This window comes from Capra hircus, chromosome 8 (assembly GCF_001704415.2).
Source record: "Capra hircus breed San Clemente chromosome 8, ASM170441v1, whole genome shotgun sequence".
Taxonomy (NCBI): Eukaryota; Metazoa; Chordata; class Mammalia; order Artiodactyla; family Bovidae; genus Capra; species Capra hircus.
Window position 1 is genome coordinate 36,260,602 of NC_030815.1, and position 23,980 is coordinate 36,284,581.

The 23,980-nt window shown below is 37.1% G+C and overlaps 1 protein-coding gene across 34 annotated transcripts in view; it reads left to right on the plus strand.

The window, feature by feature from the left end:
* Positions 1-23,980, plus strand: part of PTPRD (protein tyrosine phosphatase, receptor type D) — a 573,002-nt gene that overhangs the window by 400,479 nt on the left and 148,543 nt on the right. For 26 of the 34 annotated variants that reach the window (XM_018051970.1, XM_018051971.1, XM_018051980.1 and 23 more), the window contains 3 exons: positions 6,663-6,753; positions 11,816-12,025; positions 22,896-23,056. In XM_018051970.1, coding sequence (XP_017907459.1) covers positions 6,663-6,753; positions 11,816-12,025; positions 22,896-23,056 — 462 coding nt within the window. The remainder of the gene's footprint in view (positions 1-6,662; positions 6,754-11,815; positions 12,026-22,895; positions 23,057-23,980) is intronic. The other 8 variants (XM_018051972.1, XM_018051973.1, XM_018051985.1 and 5 more) reach the window with 1 other exon arrangement.

A 23,980-nucleotide genomic window follows, 5' to 3' on the forward strand; every position in this document is an offset into this window, starting at 1 on the left:
CACCAGTCTCCTCTGTCCATGGAATTCTCCAGGCAAGAGTGCTGGAGTGGGTTGCCATTTCCTTCTCCAATATAAAGCTGACCTATGTCCAAAAGCATTTTTTTTTTAATTTAGATCAGGTTCTTTGAGTTCATATGATTTGGTTGTTATGAACTTGTAGGGACATGTTAGTTCCTCACTTTACTCATCCTATCAGTTATCTTACTTTCCTTATATCCTGTGAGATTGTAACTAGGGTCACAACTTTGCTGTATCGAAAAGAACCTTTGTAGTAAGGAGTTATATATTTTACAAATTCTGTTCAGGTATGTTGTTGCTGGTTTGGATTGAAAGAAGAAGCTTGATGAGGTTTCAAGTTGGAAAGTTCTAGTGCAAGAGAAGAGTTCTAAAATGTTTTTGACTGCCCTAATCTAGGAGAGGCATAAATCCCCAAGAATTACCCACTTTACCCACTTCTACTTTTCAGTGAAGAATTCAGTGATAAAATGGCAAAGTCAACAAATTTGGGGAATATATGTATATCTGTTTTAGGAATGTATTTTGAAAAATGCAAACATGTCTTAAACATAGAAGAAAATTATCAATAAAAAAATGGTTCCTTAAAGACCATATAGTTGTGATCATTGATCTAATCAGACGTCAGGAAAGGTTTCAGTCTGGCAGTAAAAAATGAGTAGCTATTTGAGAAAAGAGAAGAGTTAACTTGGAATTTGTTGGGAGTGGCAGAAGTTTCTAAACAGATGGTACAGAATGATCAAAGATGGAATGGACCAAAGTAAATTCAAGAAACTAAAAGCCCAGCAGGGTATAGCTCACAGGACACAGAGAGATAAATTCCAGGATCCATTGAAAAGTTTTTTAAAATGGAAATGTTACAGTTGATTTTCTATTGTAGAATATTGCAAAATTTCAGAGATTGGACTAAAGGAGGTTAAATTCAATGGAGAGAGAAATTTAGAAGTAATCCAAGCATGAGACAATGGAATAAAGCTGAAGCAGTGGCAGTAGGGAGGAGGAGAAATGAACGCACTATAGAGAGTTTGGAAGTAGTAGAGTTTGTTGGTAACTTGGGTATGAGAGAGGGAGAGAGTTAACTCAGATTGTCTCTGATAACACCTAGGTTTACAGCATGCACTGAAATGGATCATGGTGCAGTATTGAAAGAGGATTTGTTTTGGAGCCACATTTTTTGTTGTTGTTTTATTTTCACCCCAGTAAATTTGAGGTACTATTGTGACATAGAAATGGAAATACAAAGTTGGAATGGGAGACACTGTGGAGTTCAGAGGAGCACTCTTGGCTGAAGATACGAATCTGTTAATGATCTGCATTAAGGGGTTAACTGATTCCCTGAGCTGGAATGAGATCACATGCCAAGAAATGAGGAAGGAAAGAGAAATCCTTGGCCAGATCCTTGAGGAATTCCACCCTTATTGAAAAGCTGGGTAGCAGATAATAAATCCTGCTAAAGACATAAGGTTAACATGGTGAGAGATCTTAGTAGAAAACTAGGAGAGTTGGATACAGAGGAAGAACTGAAAATGTTTCCTGTAGGGTCTTATGAATACTCAGATCAAGTAAGAGAGTCCAAAACTCTCCTTTTGATGCAAGCTTGAGGACCCTGGTGAAGGTGGTGAGGGGGCAGATGGGGCAGAAGCTAGAGGACTATTGACTGGGGGGTGAGTGGAAGGTAAAGTCCTAGAGAACAGCAAGGCCTGTTCTTCTCAGTACTGGGGCCGCAAGAGGTAGGAGAGTGATGACTGGATCGGGATGTGGTTTGTTTTGTCCTTCCAGTGATTGAAATCTAATGGATAGAATCCAGTGAGGATGGAGATATTCAGACATATGGGAAACTAGAACCAGTCAATCCTAAAGGAAATCAACCCTGAGTATCATTGGAAGGACTGATGCTGAAGCTGAAGCTCTGGTACTTTGGCCACCTGATGTGAAGAGCCAACTCACTGGAAAAGACCATGATCCTAGGAAAGACTGAAGGAGAAGAAGGGAGCAACAGAGAATGAGATAGCTAGATGGCATCACTGACTCAATGGATATGAGTCTGAGCAAACTCCAGGATATAGTGAAGGATAGGGATGCCTGGCATGCTGCAGTCCATGGGGTTGCAAAGAATCAGGCACAACTTAGCGACTAATCAACAAAAGCAAGGAGTATGATGTATGGTCAGCATCCAAAGAGTGAGATGTGGAACCCAATTCAAGAAAAAGTAACTGACCTTGAAAAGTGGAGCCAGCCCTTCTACTGTACCACTGAGAAAGACTACAGTTTGCATCCAGATATAGGTGGTCTTGTAGTTTGTTAGACAGAGAGGGAGGGTATTCTTGTCTAATTTTTTTTTTTCCTCTGTAAATAAGACATAAAGCCATCTTGTAGCAGAGAGGCATGAGCATCCAGGATTTGAGGCCAGGAAAGAAAGTTTGAAAAAGTTTCTGTGAATATTGAAACTGGGTAGGTGGTGGTCATATTGATAGGCATCACTGAACTTCTATTGGAGTTTGCTGAATATGAACTTATAGCATCATTCTACCCTGTTCGTTACTTTTCAAACTGTTTACTGCCCCTTGTGTTCAGGCACAGAGAAAGGCAATGATAGATTACAGCTAAGGTGGAGTGGAGGATGTGGGCTTTGGAACAAAAGAGTTCAAGGAATTTTGAACCTTAGGTGGTTCATGGGCCAGCCCTCTGAAGGGTTAAATCACCCAAAATGATGGCAGAGTTTGAGGAAAAAAAAAAAAAAGACCATCAACCCAGGGTGGGTGGTGCAGAGGTAAAGAATCCACCTGCCGATGCAGGAGATGTAAGAGATACAGGTTCAGTCCCTAGGTCAGGAAGATACCCTGGAGTAGGAAATGGCAACCCACTCCAGTATTTCTGCCTGGAAAATCCCATGGACAGAGGAGCCTGGCGGGCTACTACAGTCCATGTTGTTGCAAAAAATCAGACAAGTCTGAGCATGCACACACAGATGCATGCACATTGTATTTTGTAGCAAAAGGGCAGAGGGAAAGACACCTGCAAGAAGCAACAGGGGACTAGGAAAGAAACCCCAAGCCCTAAACGTGAGGCTCATGGCTGAGGGAGAGGGGTAAATTGACATGCCACTACTGGAGAAGTCTACAGTGGAAGCAGTATCCTGAGGGGTCAGTTAAACTTCAGGAAAGGCTAATGGGTGGTGGTTTATGAAATTGTAGTTGCTGAGAATACAATTGAAATGTATGGACTTAGGCCCAGGAGTTCCAAATTCCCGCCTCCTCATTTCTTCAGGAGGTGAGAGCTACTTTGAAGCAGGTTCCACTTTGCCTGCCCTCGCTGAATGGTTTAGAGATCTTGGAGAGAAAAGGTTATGGATGTCTGGCCACACTGTTAATTAATTGTTATGGGGGAGGCTGTTCAATTCTTATCTGAGCCACAAATGACATGGGTAGTCAAGGAGTGCTGCAGAAGGAAGAATGAATTCTTTTTCCAGGTACAAGAATGGCAACGCAGAGTATGAAAACAGAAATAAAATTAATAGAGTTCATCAGCGTAACCTGGATTTAGAAGATTCTGAAGGAAAACAATGGGAACGCCCTGATCACGTGCAGTATCATCGCTTTAGGCAAAGAGAAGCTATTCTTTGTGCAATTGGTAGTGAAAAGCAAGAGTTTCCCTGACAAGTGTGTTTATCAAGCCCTCCTGCAGTGTCATTTTGTATGCCAGGTTGCAGCCCCTGTCATTCTTCTCCAAGCTGATTTAACATGATGGACTTGTTTGGCAAATCCTTCAGGTGGTGGGAGGACAGGAAGAGGAGGAAGCTTAGTCTGGATCATAAAATAAAAGATATTGGCTTCGCTCATGTACTCTACTTTTCCTTCTCCTCACCCTCCTTGCTCATCAAGATTATTTGTAGGAAAGAAAATGGATGGCTAAGTGATGTGATTCCATGAGCCTGCTGATGAGTTGTTCAGAGCACCATGGAGAGAATGCAGCTACTGCTGTCTGGTTTGACCTGAATTTCTAGGTCAGGGAGAAAAAAAAGTTTGATAAGTCCTTTAATCTGCATCTCAGGGGATTTCACTGTCCCCCTGTGTCTGCGTTCTCGTCCGTCTCTCCCACTGTGATGGTCAGTACCAGCCAGTAGCAGCTGGCTTCTGTTAAGTGCTCTGTGGTACACACTGTTCTGAGCACTTTGTGTCCATTTATTTTCCCTCAGTAAGTCTGATATTATTTACTCACATTTTCAGAATGTGCAGCTGAAATTCAGGGATGTTAGATGATCAGCCCAGGATCACACAGCTTATTAGTGGCAGAACCTACATTCTGCGCTAGATGTGTCTCTAGATGCCACATTCTTTGCTAGAAACATTCTAGATCTGCACAGCCCAGCAAATGTGATGAGAGCCACATGTGGAATATTACACTTTCTAGCAGGTGTGGTGAAAAGTACAAAGAAATGGATGTAATTAATTTTAATTACATATTTTATGAAGCCCAATATATCCAGAATATTATCATTTAATATGTGACCATTATTAAAAAATATTGCTATGATATTTTACATTTATTTTTCATACCAAGTCTTTGAAATCCATTGTTTTGTATAGAGCAGCTGTCAGTTCAGACTAGCCACATTTTAAGTGCTTGATAACCACTGGAGGCTAGTGGCTACCATACTGGATAGAGTTGCTCTAGACTCTGTTTGTGGAAATGGAGTTCTTCATCACACAGGATTTGCTGAACTTATTACAGATTTTGCTTTAAGAACAATGAAGGCTCCTGTGTGTGTAATTAATCTCTGTAATAGAATGTGACACAAGCTTGATGGAGCCCATCCTGTTCTCATTCCTTTCCTGAGTGGCAGCCTTCTCTTCTAAAGGTGTGTATTCATTTCCACAATAAATTTCCACAAAATGTATAGAGTCTAAGAAGTGCTTTATGATACAAAGTAAATGAAACAAAAGCAGACTCTTGCCATAGTTTATACACACACACGCATACATACACACATATACATATACATACATACATACATACATACGGGCTTCCCCAGTGGCTCAGTGGTAAAGAGTCAGCCTACAGTGCAGCAGATGTGGGTTCAATCCTTGGGTTGGGAAGATGCCCTGGAGAAGGAAATAACAACCCACTACAGTATTCTTGCCTGGGAAATCCCATGGACAGAGGAACCTGGCAGACTACAGTCCATGGGGTTGGAAAGAGTCAGACATGATTGAGTGACTAAGCACACACACACACACACACACACGTAAATATATGTATGTAGGTATAATATATAGTTTTATTTCCCCTTGGGCTTCCCTTATGGCTCAGCTGGTAAAGAATCTACCTGCAATGCGGGAGACCTGGGTTTGATCCGTGAGTTGGGAAGATCCCCTGGAGAAGGGAACGGTATCCACTCCAGGATTCTGAACTGGAGAATTCCATGGACTGTATAGTCCGTGGGGTTGCAGAGTCAAACATGACCGAGTGACTCTCACTTTCACTTATATCCCCTTACTGTTTTATCTTGAGCAATTATTCAGTCTCTGTGAATTTTATTTATTTATTTATTTGGTCAGTTACCTGTTCTTAAAGTGTGTTTTTTTTTTAAATAGGGCAAAGTGAAATTATGCATTTCCTATAATACGTGAACAGTAGGAAGTGATTAATGTGCTGTTATTATACATCTATGTTCAAAGTCAAAAATACCAAAAATCAGTATGAACAGAGTCCCTGTAAATACCAGAGCAGGGTATACACTATATAGAAGTCACAAAATAATTTTACAAATAACCTGTATCTGTTTGGGGACAGGTTCTGTTATACATAAAGTGAAGTTGACCATTCTCAATGTGAGGACTTGCTTATTAATCTTTTTGTCTTTTCCTGTAATTGTATTATATTAAAATCTATTTTGAAAGCCTCAGTAACTGTCTTAAAATTTCTGCAGTTCTACCTTAAGATGTGCAATTTGATGGGTAGAAAGCAAGGAGAACCTGTATGCCTTTATATATTTAATAACTGTGAGATAAGTAATTTTTATGCTTTTAGTTTTTCCAAATAAAAAGTACTTATATGGTATATAAACAAAATCATCATCATTGTACAGGCATTTGTATGAGCTTAGAGTAATTTTTGAGGAGGGCGTGGCAACCCACTCCAGTATTCTTGCCAGGAGAATCCCCATGGACAGAGGAGCTTGGCAGACTATAATCCATGGCATCGCAGTCAGACATGACTGAGCGACTAAGCATAGCACAGAGTAATTTTTATTACACATCTTCTTTTTAAAAAACCCTCTTATAAATTAATGTCATAGAAAATTCTCGGCTCAGCAGCCTGTGGTGGTGGATTTCAATATACCTGCCTTGCATGTGTCCAGCAACAGGGTACTAACAAACTCTTTCTGTTCTGTTTATGATACCTAATAAAGGGCAGTCAACCATAGTAATATTACCATACAAGATCATTGAAGTTATACATAAATGTCTACCCATGTTGTTTTTAAAATTGAACAAACAGGTGGTTATTTGTCATTGATGGACAAGTCACTCCATATTCATAATTTGCTTTCAATCTCAATCACTGGTCTGTGGAAGATTTAAGGATATATCCATCTTCTTTTCCCTCTGAACTAACCTTATTTTTATCTGTCTATTCTTGTGCAGAGGTTACTACATAATAATTGTGCCTTTGAAGAAATCTCGTGGGAAATTTATCAAGCCATGGGAGAGTCCAGATGAAATGGAATTAGATGAGGTAAACTGTGTTTTGGGTGGTATCTTTCATTAGTTACTTAATTTTTAAAATAAATGTCTCCTCTCTATGGAGACCTGTCAGCATCTGATCTGGGCAGATCAGCTCCTACATGGCTGGCTGGCTGGTCAACTGCCTAGTTGGATGGTTCAGTGCTATGGGCATGTTAACCTCTTGGGATCCCAACAAAGAGCTTTTTCTTTAATTAAAAGACATTAAGCTGCTGTAAAGCTTACAACCTATCTAATCTTTGTTGGCTTTAATATTTTGCCCCTTGCTCCTTGTAAAACATAATGCAGAGGTGTGGAAGGAGAAGTGAATTGTCAGCAAAGACTTAATCACCACTGTAGGAATTCCAAGGTCCACTTCATTAGTGCAGTGGTAGTTGAGGTTGTTAAAAATGCTAAGTTACAGTTTGCACCAGAGTTCAACACTTGACCTACTATGTGTTCTTGACCAGTTGCTGACAGAATTGTGCTGATTAGCACATTTTTACTACCTTCTGTGTTTTATAGGATTTCAGAATCAAAAATGCATATAACTTTAGGACCAAACAAAACAAATCACAGAATTTTGAGCTGAGCAACAAATATGGTACAAAAGTACCATAAGGTAGTATGATTTTAATTTATAAAATCTTACAATAACAACAGTAAGTACATTGGTATTGTTTTTGCAAAAAGAACTTTTTTTTGAAAGTGAATACATACAATACAGAACAAGAGCTAATTTTTCATACTTCCATTTAGATGAGAAAAGTGTGATTGGAAGGGTTAAGCCAGACCCTCAGAGGACCACAGCAAATTAATGGCTTGGGTTCACATTTTGAAATACCATATAGGAGAGACTTTATGATTTTAATATGATTCTAGTCTGAACCAGTTCCGAAGTCAAATAAAAAGCCAAAAGTCCCTATTTGGGGAAATATGATATTTTAATGTACTGAATTTATTTACAGCATGTTGTACATCTTATAACTCAACCTGTTATTCTTAGGTATTTTCTCTCCATCAAATTAGCTCTTACAAAGTAAAGAAAAGCAGGAATTTCCTAACTGCATTACAGGGAGATGTTTATTTCATTCATGTCTGTACTAAGGAGACTGTGATCTTGAGAGATAAGGACTGTTAACTTCTTTTGGCACATGTATGTCATCCCTAGAAGTATGGTTCATCATCACCCATTTCATTTATCTGACTTCAAGTTGATCAAGTTTGGAATGGGAGATGAGTTCAAGGTTAGGACTGTGTTTTGTGTCAACGTGTAGTGATTAGATAAGCATTGAAGGAGCGTAAAATGAAGCACATTTCTATAATGTTGTCAAGTAATATAGGCTTTATATTTTACATTTCTTTTCTGCTGATATTAAAGGAACTAAACCCTTTTTATGCTGTCAGAGGAGTCTATCTGAAAATGCCAGCTGATGAGCTGTTCTGTAAACATTCTGAAGCAAGTCATGGTTTACTTGCAACTGATCAGTTAATCCTAACATATTCTTTATTATTTTAATCAGTTCTCAGCTAAAATACAGAATTCAGTTAGAATTGGATTTAAAATGGAAAGGCAAGTTATAAAATCTGATTCTTTCTATCTATTGAAAAAAACAGTTTCCAAGGAGTTAAGATCCAAGCCAAAAATGACATCAAATACTTCAAAAAAAAAAGCTTTCCTTAGAAGTAGAGCCATTTGATAGTAAGTAATAACAGGCTGATTCTCTTTTATAGCCAGGTTTTAACCTCCAAAATGTACAGCAATTCTAATGGATTAAAGTATAGAGCTATATGACATTGAACTTTCTTGCAATTAAATTCTATGGGTCTCTGCTGCTGATTCCCATAACAAAGGGTCATTTTAATCATCCCACAAGTTGTGGTGCATTAATCTGTATAATAGTTCGATAAAGAACATTTATTAATTCAAAATTTTGGGGTCAGGATGGGTTCTTTCCTACTTTTGTTACTGATATAATTGAGACCACATTGTAGAATTAATGGTGGAAGAAATAAGATATGCATTGACTGGAAAATGAAAATTATTTCTGATAAAAAACTAAAGCCCTTGATATATCTTCTGGAATTACCTCTAATACATCTTGTAACTATTGTGGAGGGGAACAAATGAAAGTAGGCTATGGCCTCACTTTGTGCTTACTCATCCAGTTTCTGATTCCTACAGACAGGTTTTTTTTTTTTTTCCTACCATGGATAATAAAAGCATTGTAGTAATTTTATCTATAGCTTGGTACTGCCAGGTTTGACAAAGCTGTGTTCCTCTCTTAAATGTATTTGACCAAGTGATTTTTTAGAAAGGCCTATAATTCAAATCACTGAAACCCTATCATCGAATAGAATGGTGGCCTAAGGGGATTTCCACCTGTGTGCTTCACATCGAGGCCCATAAAAAATAGAAAGAGGCTTTCTAAAGAGAGTCACTCTCAGTATTGTCTTCTGAGCTCATTTATCCTTTGTCTGGGGGTAATCTTCACATAATAAATTCGTAGACTGGAAGTCTTAGTTGTCAAGGTCAGACTGGGCAGAGCAGACCTTGATAGTCAAAATGAATTTTGGACAGAATGACTCCTAAAAATATTAGTTATATTTAATTCAGGGCAAGTCTTATAATATATGATAAGCTTTTCATCGCATTGTACTTCAAAGGCTTGCTATAAAATAATGTGGTCATTTGTGGTTGTAACTTGAACACATCGGCTCACTTCATGTCATCTGAGCACACTTGACCCATTTAAAGTATAACACAGGAAGCATCCCACAGAGGTTAGGGCAGCCCAAGGTTCCAGGTTTGACCTTAGGGAATGGCAGCATTGGTCTAAGGAGGACCAAAACACTGAAATATTTTAAGGTACTTCCTGTAAGTCTTCTAAAGAAACCCCAGCAAAAGGTACTCACTCATGACAGTGATATGGATGAATTATGACAGTTGCCTACATCTGAAGTATGAATAAAATCAAGGTAGGGTTTGATCAGTGAAGTAGAAGAGGGGACACAGTTGCATAAACAACTGATGGTAAATGTTTCTGATTAACCAACTTCAAAAGCTTTTCAGCTTATCTGTACTGCATTTGTCCTTCTCAGACTAATGGCCCTTCATCTCCTGCATATCAACAAGAACCTGTGTAGCGACTTTTCAAGTATATATTAAACATTTACCTCAGAATTTTAAAAAATATTTAAAGAATCCAGAAAAAAAAGAAAGTATGCATTTTTGTGTTAATGAAAGCAGATACACAAAAATTATATATTTAAATATAGACTCAGTTAAAATAATTAAGAGTATTAATTTAGCCTAATGTTGCATTTGTGTTTCTTTAATATTGTGCAGCCTCCAAGTAAACAAAAATATGGTTGGAAAAAATATCTTACAAATAATTTCATTTTACCAATTGAATCCAATATTATTACTTTCTATTGTGCCTCAGTTTCCTCATTTATATAGAGGTAATAATAATCTATCTTATGGAGTTTTTATGAGTACATGAAATAAGCTATGTTTAGTCTCTTGAGAATGGTGCCTGGCATCTAGTAAGTGCCTAACAAATACAATTATTATTGCCATTATCATTATTATAAGAAAACCTAAATTTGACAACAGGATTGAAAGATAGTGCTGTATTTCTAGACTAGCTTTATTTTAGGCCAGCTGGTCCATACATGATCAGTATATCTGAATTTATCATGAGATGGTCCAATTTTGCTAAAGAAGTCTATTGTGGTTTTCATAAAAGAGCTTACATGTTAAATAATTTTAATTGTATCAATAAACTCAAATTTTAACAGAAAATTTGAGAACATTATAAATTAAATATTCAATAACATGGGCACAAATTATATATAATAATTACAAAAGAGTAATTTTTACACTTTAGGTTATAATTTTGACCAGCTTAGCACATTTACAACTTTGTGTTAGAGACAAGTTTACCATCAAGTTCCTAACAGAAGCTCTTGGTATTTGCCGTGTGTATAGCCTGCAGCTGTTATTATTACAGAAGCCTGGCTTTCATTGTGTAGGGTCTCAGAGAAACAGTCTTCTCTATAAAGGTAGTAAAATAAATCAGCATTCTTTCAAAAAACAGTTAAGTTGCCTCTTAGATTCAAAGGCATCTCAGACTGCTATAAACTTTCCCTAAGCCCTATAAAATATCAGTATTTAATGGGAGCGGTGAGAACTTAGTCATCATGTTGAAATTATCATATCATTAACATGATTTTCTCCAAATAGTGACTCCAAAAACAATAGAGTATCAAACCATAATTTATACTGTTTTTTCCTTTCAAAATACACGAAGGATTTGTATATATGCATGTTTATGTTTGTTTCATTCTGGGTAATATAATTATTTTATCTCTAACCTGCCTTTATCACCTAGCTAGATAATTTAATATCTCCAGAGAGCTGTTATCTCTGAAAAAACTTGCTGTCGTGATAAATGCAAGGAATTGTACCCTAAATGGTTAATCAAGGAGACAAGTCAAGCCAAAAAATGTTAAATAAACGACAATGTCTCTTTAAAATGTTAATTAAAAATTGGTCATCAAAGTCTATTTTATGCTTATTTGAGGGACTATACATCATCCAAATTATGTCATTACTAAAAGCAGTCTAACATGATACTAATCTCTTCAAAATGTTGGTCTTTGACTTTATCTGAGGTTAGTACTTGTTTAATAAATCACAGTGATAAAGCCTGCATGACAGGCTTTTGTGAATCAAACTGACTTTTTTTTCCATAGACAAGTTGTAATGCTTTCTTGTCCCTTGAAAGGATTTCATTCGAGTGGACAATGATGTGAGCTACCAGTAAAGGATCTAATTGCGCTGTGTTTATGGCCTGAGCCTTGCACCCGCAATGCAGTGTCTTACCTTACCAGGAGGACAGGCATTTGGAAGACAGACTGAGATTTAGTAATGCTGACATGTGTGAGAAGTGGACACATTGTATTTGGGTTGTTCCCAGCCCTGAATTAATTTCCCTTATTAAACTGTCATTAAGTTGGGTTATTATTGTTTACATTTCTTTCTCTGTTTCCCACTTTTTTTCTTTAAGTTGCTTAAAGAGATATCTAGGAAACGCAGAAGCCTCCGTCATGGAAGAGAAGTTGAATTAAAGCCATATATTGCCGCTCATTTTGATGTCCTTCCCACCGAGTTCACCCTGGGGGATGACAAACATTATGGTGGATTTACAAACAAGCAGCTCCAAAGTGGTCAAGAGTATGTCTTCTTTGTGTTAGCAGTGATGGAACACGCAGAGTCTGTAAGTGAAATGTGATGGCATCCGTCTTATTTTCTATGGTATTCTTAAATACGTGTTTCACCAGAATGTGGGGATATGGAGCTACATGCATCCTAATTGTTTTTCATGAGATTTGACCTAAATGTAGTAACAGGCTGTCTACTCTTTGACTGTTGCTAAGTAATCTGCTTGTGATTTCACTACAGATAAGGCTATGTCTCTAATCACAGGACATTTAGGTGGCTTTTTGGTTTATGAAGTCCAGATCAATAGTGCATGGTGCCGTTTGTTTCTTGTTTTTTTCTTCTTCTGGCATTTGTATATCTTAATCCAAGACCCCCATCTTGCCCCAAGTCCCTTCTCACTCTCCACTGGTAACCCCTAGTTTGTTCTTTATATCTGTGAGTCTGTTTCTGTTTGGTATTCACTAGCTTGTTTTACTATTTTCGATTCTACATGTAAGTGATACCATACGGTATTTGTCTTTTTCTCTCTGACTTATTTCACTAAGCATGATTCTTCCTAGGGTCATCCATGTTGTTTAAAATGGCATAATTTTTTATGACTGAGTAATATTCCATTACATATATATATATATATATATATATATATCATATTTTCTTTACTCATTCACCTGTAATGATTAGAGACGTTGAGCACCATGTGACTATTGTCTGTATGTCTTCTTTCAAAACCATGTCTATTCAGGTATTCTGCTCATTTTTAACTGGGTTATCTTTAAAAAACATATATATTGAGTTGTATGAGCTGTTTATATTTTGGATAAAGTGAGGTGAGGTAAAAGTCGTTCAGTCCTGTCCAGCTTTTTGTAATTCCATGAACTGTAGCCTGCCAGGCTCCTCTGTGCATGGAATTCTCCAGGCAAGAATACTGGAGTGGGTTGCCGTTCTCTTCTCCAGGGAATCTTCCCTACCCGGGGATCAAACCCAGGTCTCCCACATTGCAGGCAAATTCTTTACCAGGGAAGCCCTATATTTTGGATACTAAGTAGTTAGCAGTCTTGTCATCTGCAAATATTTTTCTCTCTCTCAGTAGGTTATCTTGTTTTATTGATGGATTTCTTTGCTGTGCAAAGTTTAATTAGATGCTTTTTTTCTTTTTTATTTCTTTTGCCTTAAGAGAGAAAAAAAAAAGATATGATTTGTGTATTTCCTGCCTATATTCTCTTCTAGGAGTTTTCTGGTTTCAGGTCTTACATTTAGGTCCTTAATCCATTTTAAGATTATTGTGAATATAATAAGGGAGGGAATAAGTGAGGGAATGTTCTAATCTCATTCTTTTATATGTAGTTGTCTAGCTTTCCTGGAAAATCCTATGGATGGAAGAGCCTGGTAGGCTGCAGTCCATGGGGTCGCAAAGAGTTGGACACAACTGAGTGACTTCACTTTCACTTTTCACTTTCATGCATTGGAGGAGGAAATGGCCACCCACTCCAGTGTTATTGCCTGGAGAATCCCAGGGACAGGGGAGCCTGGTGAGCTGCCGTCTATGGGGTCGCACAGAGTCAGACACGACTGAAGCGACTTGGCAGCAGCAGCAGCTTTCCCAGCATTACTTATTGAAAAGACTATCTTTTCTCTATTATATATTCTCACCTCTGTGGTAAAATAGTTTACCATAGGTGCATGGACTTATTTCTTGAGTCTGTTTTCTTTTCCATTGATCTGTTAGTCTGTTTTTGTGCCAGTACCATGCGATTTTGATTACTGCAGCTTTATAATGTAGTCTGAAGTCAGGGAGCAAGATTCATCTAAATTTGTTCTTTTTTTTCTCAATATCATTTTGGCTTTTCAGAATCTTTTGTTGTTTCATATAAATTTTAGGGTTATTTGGTTTTGGATCTGTGAAAAATGTCATGGGTAACTTGATAGGGTTTGCATTAAGTCTGTGGATTACCTTCGGTAGTTTGGACATTTTATAATATTAGTTCCTCCAATCCAAGGACAGGTGACATCGTCCCAATTCTTTTTATCATTTTCAAATTCTTTCATCAGTGTCTTATAGTATAGGTCTTTCACCTCCTTGGTTAAGTTTATTCCTAGGGTTCATATTCTTTTTGATGCAATTTTAATCAGGATTGTTTTCTTGCTTTCTCTGAAATTTCTGTATATTAATTTTGTATCCTTCAAATTTATTGAATTCATTTACTAGTTCTAATAATATTTTTGGTGGAGACATGAGGGTTTTCTATATATGCTATAATATCATCTACATATAGTGACAGTTTTGCTTCTTCCTTTTCAATTTGGATGCCTTTTATAGGAATCTTAATGTGACACACGTCTGGATAGAAAGGTGACAGCTATCATTGCTCATCTCTTTTCTCATCGCTCATCCTCTTAAACTGACTGTTCTCAAATATGTATATATATATGTGTGTGTGCGTGTGTGCGTGTGTGTGTGTGCACTTAATACTAGGTATGTTGTTGCAAAATACCTAATAGACCTTAGCCTGTGTGATTACAATAGGAACTAACAAACTCTGAGATTAAACATAGTATATTTGCAAGTATTTGTAAAGATCGACTGAGAGGGGAGTGGTGATCGTGTGTATTTTCTTCTCCCAGAACTGCCAGTGAGCCCATAGTGGTTCCTGCCCTGATTCAAGGGAAGTTCTTTCTAGGAAAAGGCAGGCATAGCCTGTATCTTAAATTATAGCAATTTACCAGTGACTTTATCAGTGAGAAGCCAAGGAAGTTAGAAAATAATTCAATAAAACAGAGGACTCCTGAGGTACTCTAAATAATGAGTTGTCTTCTTTTATGTAATTCATCTTGCTCTTACGTTGTTTTGTGCTTCAGTTGCTTTGAATGTTAAAAAGACAGAAAGAGAGGGCGAGAATGTAGATGCGAGGGAGGTAGATTTTGAAGTGGCTGGTCACATTAACATTTAATATATATATTCTAAACTGTATCTTCTTTGGGGGCCTAAAACTGACAGGTATGGCAGTTAGGTAGAGCCAGGCCCTTCCCCTCTATAGGAAGTCTAAGATATAGCAGAGATTTCTCCACATCAGGTGTTAGCATATACAGTGGGGCTTCTCTTCGAATGACTGAAGGAATTCCCTCGTGGAAAATCAAAACACAAAGGTAGCCTTTCTGCCTGGTTTACCTTTGTGCACAGGGTGTCATTTGAAAACAAAGTGACAGGCTTCCTGGAATTTTAATGTACAGATAAGCTTTCTCTTTCTAATTGAAGGTTTTAAGTCAGAGCATGGGATGCTGGAATCATATTCTTTTTTAAAATTATTTTTAGATATTTAAAGAAATTTTCTTTAAATAGCTCTAGGACATTTCCTAAAGCACCTTCAGAGCGTTGAGACAGATCAGAGACTCCAACGTAAAGGAAGTTCATCAGCTCATGCACTGTCAGAGACTCTGGTTTCTAATGTCTCCCAAATGTTTCTCCCAGTGTTGGAAAGTATCACCATATGAATAAATTATATAATTAGCATTTCCTTCCAAATGTAAATTGTCTAAATTGCCCCTTTCTTCATTATCTTTTTCAACATCACTTTCAAAACTAACAGTATTTCCTTTGTTTTCTATGTGTCCATGTCAGCATTTATTAGAAGAGACTTGCATTCAACTCATATAATGCTCTTGTAGGGATACAGTCTTTTGTAAACTCCAGATATTTCATAAGTGATGAAAGGATGGGGTGGTAATTTGCATACAGAAAATGTCTACCTTCCCACCAGTGACGTGAGCTGTCCCCCAATTAACTGCCTCATTAAGAGTATCAAAGGACTGGTTTAGAATGACTAACAAATAACCTTTTCCATTACCCCCACATACTGAACAAATTCTGCTTTTCATAAGGTTGGTATAATTTTACATTTTTCTTTTCGTTTTCACATGTCTCTTATTTCCTGATTTGGGTTGGAAATCGATATACTTTGGGAAAAATCTCTGGTTAGATTTCTGTCTTGACTAACCAAGATTATTATCTCAAAGGCTCTTGGTAGAGAATTTCACATCAGAGTTTTGCTTACTTCAGTCTCCCAAATAGTGTGAATGTGACCTACAAAATAGGGAAAAATTTAAAGCAAAACAATTATATAAAGAATCATGTTTCTTGGATATAAAATGTATTTGCCAAGTCCTTTGTGTAAATCCTTATACTGTACATATCTATCCTTTTTTATCTACTTCTAAGAAGCTTTGGAATATATTGAGTTTTTAATCTTTTAATGCCAATAGAAAATCTGAAAGTCAAGTCAATCTTTTTCTTGGACATAGTAAGGAAAATGGGGAAGGAGACTAGCATATATGCATTTAGTGGGCATGTATTCTCCAGAATGACTGCTGAGCTTATCCTACTTAAATTCAGAAAATATGCCCTACTTTTTAAAAAATGCAGATGAAAATAAGTATATTTACTGATCATGGAAAAATAAGTATACTGTCTCATATTTTAATAATGTCACTCATTTGACAAAAATGAGCACTTTATTCAACAAAAATTTTCTGGGAACCCACTAAATGCAAAGTCCTGTACTGACTGCTTTAAGCATATAAACATAAATTTTATATAAATCTGTACCTTCAAGGAGTTTATAGTTTCATTAAAGAAAATAAGGCATATACACAGATCAAAACACAATATAGATTGACCACTATCATTAAAAAACAAAGAGGATTACCTCAAATTGTTAAAATTATTTTACTTACACTTTGTGAAATGACTGATTGTTTCCAGTTAGAGAGAGCTTCAACGGAGGCAAAATTTAAATGAGGTGTTGAAGATGAGTTGAATTTCAGGAACTAAATGTTATGGAACTGGAGACAGCAAAGAGAAAATAGAGCATTTTGGTAGTAGTAACAAGACGTCTATTTTTATAGAATATGTTAAAGCAAGAGAGTTCCAGAAAAACATCTATTTCTGCTTTATTGACTATGCCAAAACCTTTGACTGTGTGGATCACAAAAAAACTGGAAAATTCTGAAATAGATGGGAATACCAGACCACCTGACCTGCCTCTTCAGAAACCTGTATGCAGGTCAGGAAGCAACAGTCAGAACTGGACAGGGAACAACAGACTGGTTCCAAATAGGAAAAGGAGTACGTCAAGGCTGTATATTGTCACCCTGCTTATTTAACTTATATGCAGAGTACATCATGCGAAACGTTAGGCTGGATGAAACACAAGCTGGAATCAAGATTGCCGGGAGAAATATCAATAACCTCAGATATGTAGATGACACTACCCTTATGGCAGAAAGTGAAGAGGAACTAAAAAGCCTCTTGATGAAAGTGAAAGAGAAGAGTGAAAAAGCTGGCTTAAAGCTCAACATTCAGAAAACGAAGATCATGGCATCCAGTCCCATCACTTCATGGCAAATAGATAGGGAAACAGTGGCTGACTTTATTTTGGGGGGCTCCAAAATCACTACAAATGGTGATTGCAGCCATGAAATTAAAAGATGCTTACTCCTTGGAAGGAAAGTTATTAACAACCTAGATAGCATATTAAAAGGCAGAGACATTACTTGCCAACAAAAGTCTGTCTTGTCAAGGCTATGGTTTTTCCAGTAGTTATGTATGGATGTAAGAGTTGGACCATAAAGAAAGCTGAGTGCCAAAGAACTGATGCTTTTGAACTGTAGTGTTCTAGAAGACTCTTGAGAGTCCCTTGGACTACAAGGAGATCCAACCAGTCCATCCTAAAGGAGATCAGTCCTGAGTGTTCATTGGAAGGACTGATGTTGAAGCTGAAACTCCAGTACTTTGGCCACCTGATGCAAAGAGTTGACTCATTTGAAAAGACCCTGACGCTGGAAAAGATTGAAGGCGGGAAGAGAAGGGGACGGCAGAGGATGAGATGGTTGGATGGCATCAGCAACTCAATGGACATAAGTCTGAGTAAACTCGGGGAGTTGGTGATGGTCAGGGAGGCCTGGCGTGCTACAGTCCATGGGGTCACAAAGAGCCGGACACGACTGAGCAACTGAAGTGAACTGATGTTATATGTGGTAAAGTTAAAAATATATATATATTGTGGAGGCCCTTAAGAATCATGCTAAGATGTCTGATTTTTATTTAGGAATCACCAGAGAGCCTCCTGAAGGTTTTACAGCTGCAGTTTAGGATAATAGCTCTAGAAGCAGTAGAGACTGCTAGAGGAAAGAACTTCTTGGTATGGTTTGGGTACACATGAATGAGGTAATGAGAAAAGTGCTCTGTGACAATGGAAAGAGGACCTGAGGGCTGAGACTGGAGGGAACTGATCAGATAAAATCATTAAGTTTTCATTCCTAGATGTTGAGAGGAAAGAGAAATTAGCAAGTTGAAAGGAGGGTATATCTGGAAAAATAACCCGAAGTTCTTAATTTGAGGATAGATTTAGGAATCTCTAGGAACTGAATTTGGAAATGAAGGTCTAGGACTTAGCAGAGTTACTAAGTTAAGGACCATTAATGGGGAAGTAATCTACATGGTGGTTGGAAATTAAAGCTGAGGATCACCTTGCTACACAGGAGTGAAAAAGAGATGGCAGAGAATAGAAGTTAAGAATACTGGCTCATAAAATGGATTCAGAGACAGTTAACAAGACATAGTCAGTTGGAAAGATCAGGAAGGGATCTGTTCAGTATAGAATTAGGAGAACCAAAGGAGAGCGTTTTTATTTTTTTAATTGAAGAATAGCTAATTTACAGTGTGTTAGTTTCAGTTGTATAGCAAAGTGCTTCTGTTGTACATATCTATATGTATCTATTCTAGTTCAGATTGTTTTCCCTTTTAGATTATCACAAGATTTGAGTAGAGTTCCCATCCCAGTCTTTGTTGGTTATCCATTTTATATATAATAGTCCCTAACTAATTTGTCCTTCTCCTGCTTATTCCCCCTTTGGTAACTGTAGGTTTTTTTTCTATGCCTGTGAGTCTATTTCTGTTTTCTAAATAGGGTCACTTTTTATAATTTTTTTTTAAATTAGCTTCCATGTACGGAGTGGTATCATATGATATTTATCTTTCTCTTTCCAACTTTCTTCAATCAGTATGGTAATCTCTAGGTCCAGTCATTTTGCTGCAAATGACATTGATCTTTTTTATGCTTGAGTAATATTTTGATGTATATGTATATATATGCATTCTTTATTAATTTATCCATGGACATTTAAGTTATTCACATGTCTTGGCTATTGTAAATAGTGCTGCAGTAGACATTGAGGTGTATGTATTTTTTTGAATTATACTTTTCTCTGGATAAATGTCTTAGAGTAGGGACACTGTGTTATATGGTAGTTCTATTTTCAGATTTTTAAGGAACCTCCACAGTTCCTGTTCTCCACTGGCTGCAGTTTACATGCTCACCAACCAGTATAGGAGTGTTTATTTATTTGTAGACTTTTTGATGATGGCCATTCTGATTGGTGTGATGTGATATCTCATTCTAGTTAAGATTTGCCTGTCTCTAGTAATTAGCACTGTTGAGCATTTTTTTTTCATGTGCCTCTTAGCCATCTGTATGTCTTCTGTGGGGAAAGGTCTATTTGGATCTTCTGCCGTTTTTTAATTGGGTTGCTTGTTTCTTTGATATCAAGCTGTATGAACTGTTTAATTTGGAAGTCACAATCCCTTGTCAGTCACAAAGGAAAAAGTTTTTTAAAAAGGCTTGGTCAACTGTGGCTAATCTGGAAAAGGTGTCTGGATGTATAAGAACTGTATAAGGTGAGATTAGCAAATGAGAAAATAGGATCTATGGTGGTGCTCGAGTGAGAGAGGAGGAACAGGTTTTTTTTTTTAATTGAAATAATAGTTGATTTACAATGTTGTATTAATTTCTGCTGTACAGCTAGTGCCTCAGTTACATATATAATGTATATATGTATATGTGTGTGTGTGTGTATATATGTATATATAGATATGAGAGAGAGAGAGTTGTTGATTAGTTGCTGAGCCATGTCTAGCACTTTGTGATCCCATGGACTGTAGCCTGCCAGGCTCCTCTGTCCATGGGATTTCTGGAGTGGGTTGCCATCTCCTGCTCCAGGGCATCTTCCCAACCCCTGTGTCTCTTGCAGTGGCAGTTGTGAGTGTATATATATATGTATACACACACACACATACGTACATTCTGTTTCATTATGGTTTATCCCAGGATATTGAATATAGTTCCCTGCAATATACAGTAAGACCTTATTGTCTGTCCATTCTAAATGTAATAGTTTGCATCTACTAACCCCAAACTCCCAGTCCAACCCTGCTCTCCTCCCCTTGGTAAACACAAATCTGTTCTCTGTGTCTGTGAATCGATTTCTTCTTTATAGATAGATTTGTTTGCGTCATATTTTGGGTTCCCCATATAAACGCTATCATATGGTATTTGACTTTGTCTGACTTATTTCACTTAGTATAATAATCTCTAGGTCCATCTATGTTGCTGAAAATGGCACTGTTTCATTCCTTTTTGTGGAGAAGGGCATGGCAACCCACTCCAGTATTCTTGCCTGTCAGATGCCATGGACAGAGGAGCCTGGTGGGCTACGGTCCATGGGGTTGTAAAGAGTTGGACACTACTGAAGTGACTTAGCACATGCCTTTTTATGGCTGAGATGGCTGGATGGCATCACCGACTCGATGGATATGAGTTTGGGTGAACTCCAGGAGTTGGTGATGGACAGGGAGGCTTGGCGTGCTGCGATTCATGGGGTCACGAAGAATCAGACATAACTGAATAACTGAACAGAATATTCCATTATATATGTACCATTTTTTCTGTACCCATTCCTCTGTTGATGGACATTTAGACTGTTTGTTTCCATGTTTTGGCTATTGTGAATAGTGCTGCTATGGACACTGGGGTGCATGTGTCTTTTTGAAATAGTTTTTTTCTGAATATGAAGGAGTGGGACTGCTGGATCATATAGTAATTCTATTTTTAGTTTTCCATGGAGCCACCTTACTGTTTTCCATAGTGACTATTCCAATCCACATTCCCACCAACAATGTAAGTGGGTTCCCTTTTTCCACACCCTTTCCAGCATTTATTATTTGTAGATTTTTTTGATGATGGCCATTCTGATCAGTGTGAGGCAATAGCTCATTGTAGTTTTGACTTGCATTTCTCCAATAATTAGTGATGTGGAGCATCCTTTCATGTGCCTGTTGGTCATCTGTATGTTGTCTTTGGAGAAATCTCTATTTAGGTCTGCCCATTTGTTTATTGGGTTGTTTCTTTTTGAGCTGTATGAGCTGTTAGATTATTCTTAAGATGTGGGGCAGCTCACTGTGGACTGGTCTCTATTGAAAAAGCCAGTATTGTAAAGAGGGGCAGAATCAAGAGAATCTTCTGAGTTAATCTAAAATAGGACAGAACAAAACTAGGTATTAGAGAAGCAGAATTTATGTATATTCAATCCCTTCCTTCACCAAGTAATTTTTTTACATATATCTTTCCAACGGTACTGAGGACTAATTGCCAAATATAGTGGTACATATTTAAAATGTACACTGTGATGGTTTTATATATTTATTTATATACACATACTGTGAATGATTACCAAGATCAAGATAAGTAACTCCTTTGTGTGTATGGTGAGAAAGTTTAAGATCTACTCTCAGTAACTTTTAGGTATATGATACTATGTTATTTACTATAGTCAGCTTGCTGCACGTTAGATCCTCAGAACTCATACTGTGATATGTATTTCTCGGTCTGGCTTATTGTACTTAGCATAATACCCTGCAGATTGATCCCTGTCATTGAAGATCTTGGCAGGATTTTCTCCTTTTGATGGCCAAATAATATCCCACTGTGTACATATGTATATGTGTATATATGTAATCACATTTTATTTGTCCATTCATCCAAAGGAAACTTTTAGGTTGCTTCCATGTGTTAGATATTGTGAGTATATTGCAGAGAACACAAGTATGCAGATATCTCTCTGAGACAGTGATTTCATTTCCTTTAGATATAAACCTAGGAGAGTGGGATTGCTGGGTTATATTGTAGTTTTATTTTTAATGTTTGGAGGAACCAAGAACTACTTTCTATAATAGCTGTGCCAATTTACATTCCCCTCAACAGTGTATAAGGTTTTCTTTTCTCTTTATCAGTTTTCTATTGGGAATAATCATATCAACCTCTGAGCAGTACTGTAATAAAATTATATAGAAACTGCTAAATCCTTTTAAGTCCTCAAAATTTTATGTTCTAGAAAGCCATATTATCACTTTCATATATCTTGCCTCTGTATAGTTTGAACACTGAACTTTTCTTTTGAAGTTTTAGACTTCAATGTGCAATACTTAAGACTGCGGTTCATGTTTGGGAACGCATGTAAGAATTAAAGATTTTAAATTTTAAAAAAAATAAAAAATAAAAAATAAAAAATAAATAAATTAAAAAAAATAAAAGAAGTAAAAAAGACTGCACATATAAATATTCTATATAATATATAATGTATAATATATATTTCATAATATAATATTTAATGAAATACATTTTGCTGTATAAGTATTTAATGAGTGATTATATCTTAAGGGTTGGAACTATAATATTTTTATTTTTCATATTGTATGTAATACATTGGCACAATGTAAGTTGCTCATTGAACATTTTGTGACTGGTTAATTTACTGGTACTTACACTTCATAAGATCATTTACTATTCCAATCTATAGATCCCAGTGAAAAGGTATCTATGAAAATGTATACCATCAAAAATTATTTTATTATTAAATACTTTATAAAGAAATTTAGATTGCAAAACCTCTTTTTTTCTTCCTTTCCCTCCACCTTTTAAATAGTTTAAAACTACTGTCAAATCCATAATGTCTTGAATGTTTGCTTCTTCTAATGCTAAAGATCCTGTCTAGAAAGTCATTATTTTATAACTAACATAGACTCTGTTTTTCCTCAGAAGATGTATGCAACCAGCCCTTACTCCGATCCGGTTGTGTCGATGGATCTGGACCCACAGCCCATCACAGATGAAGAGGAAGGCTTGATCTGGGTTGTGGGTCCTGTGCTCGCGGTGGTCTTCATCATCTGCATTGTCATCGCTATTCTTCTTTATAAAAGGTAGGTTCGCCCTGTGCCTCTGTTGCAGGGGGCTTCGCCCTGCGCCTCTTGGGGGCTGCCTTGTTTTCAAAGACTTGATCATCCTTCCATGGTCATTATGTGGTTGATCTTGGTAAAAATATTTCCAGTAATCACTGGGGGGAGAAATGTATCCATTAGTGTTAGAACAAAATATAAAGACCAAGCTCATTCAGTGTGTATAGACTGCTGCCCAGCAGGCATGCATCCAATCTCCATCTTCTGAGATACTTACACAGTATGAGTTCTTTGCATGGCGGTTGAGATGTTGTTACATTCCCAAGCAGATAATCCAAAGCAAATTAGATCATTAATTGCTCCATGTCAGCATGGATTCTGAAACACTATTAAACTTGCCTGAGTACTGAGATTTTTTTCTGTAGCTATTTCTCAAAATTTAGCAAAAGTAGCTAAACATTGAAGATCAAAGAAAGGAAAGAGAGGAAGAAGATGAACTTCTTCCCTTTCCCATTTTTCCTCTAACGCTTATTCCGCATCTTCAGTATTGCATTCTCATCTGTGTCCAAGAGGAAATCCAAGGTATCATTTTCCTTCTTAGTGTCTTTGACCACAGGTGGGATGCAAATAATCCACGCTAACCCATATTTTCTAATGTACTGTTTTGTCAGTCCTATATCTGTCTCCATTACGTGTAGGATTTTGTCCCCTAGGTCACTGCTTAGTTGGGTAGAAAACACAGTAATTATGTTTCTTCTAACTTCTTCCTGAACTAAAAAAATACGATATTCAAAATGACTGAATTCCTTTCCTTTATATCAGTTCTTCTTCCAATCCAGATTTTATTTTCATGCCCTTCAATCTATGTTCCTGTTTTCCTTTGTAGTGTGTCATCTTGTAGAGTGCTACTGTGAAGGTACTCCCTTCCTTCTTCTGCAAGATAATTTT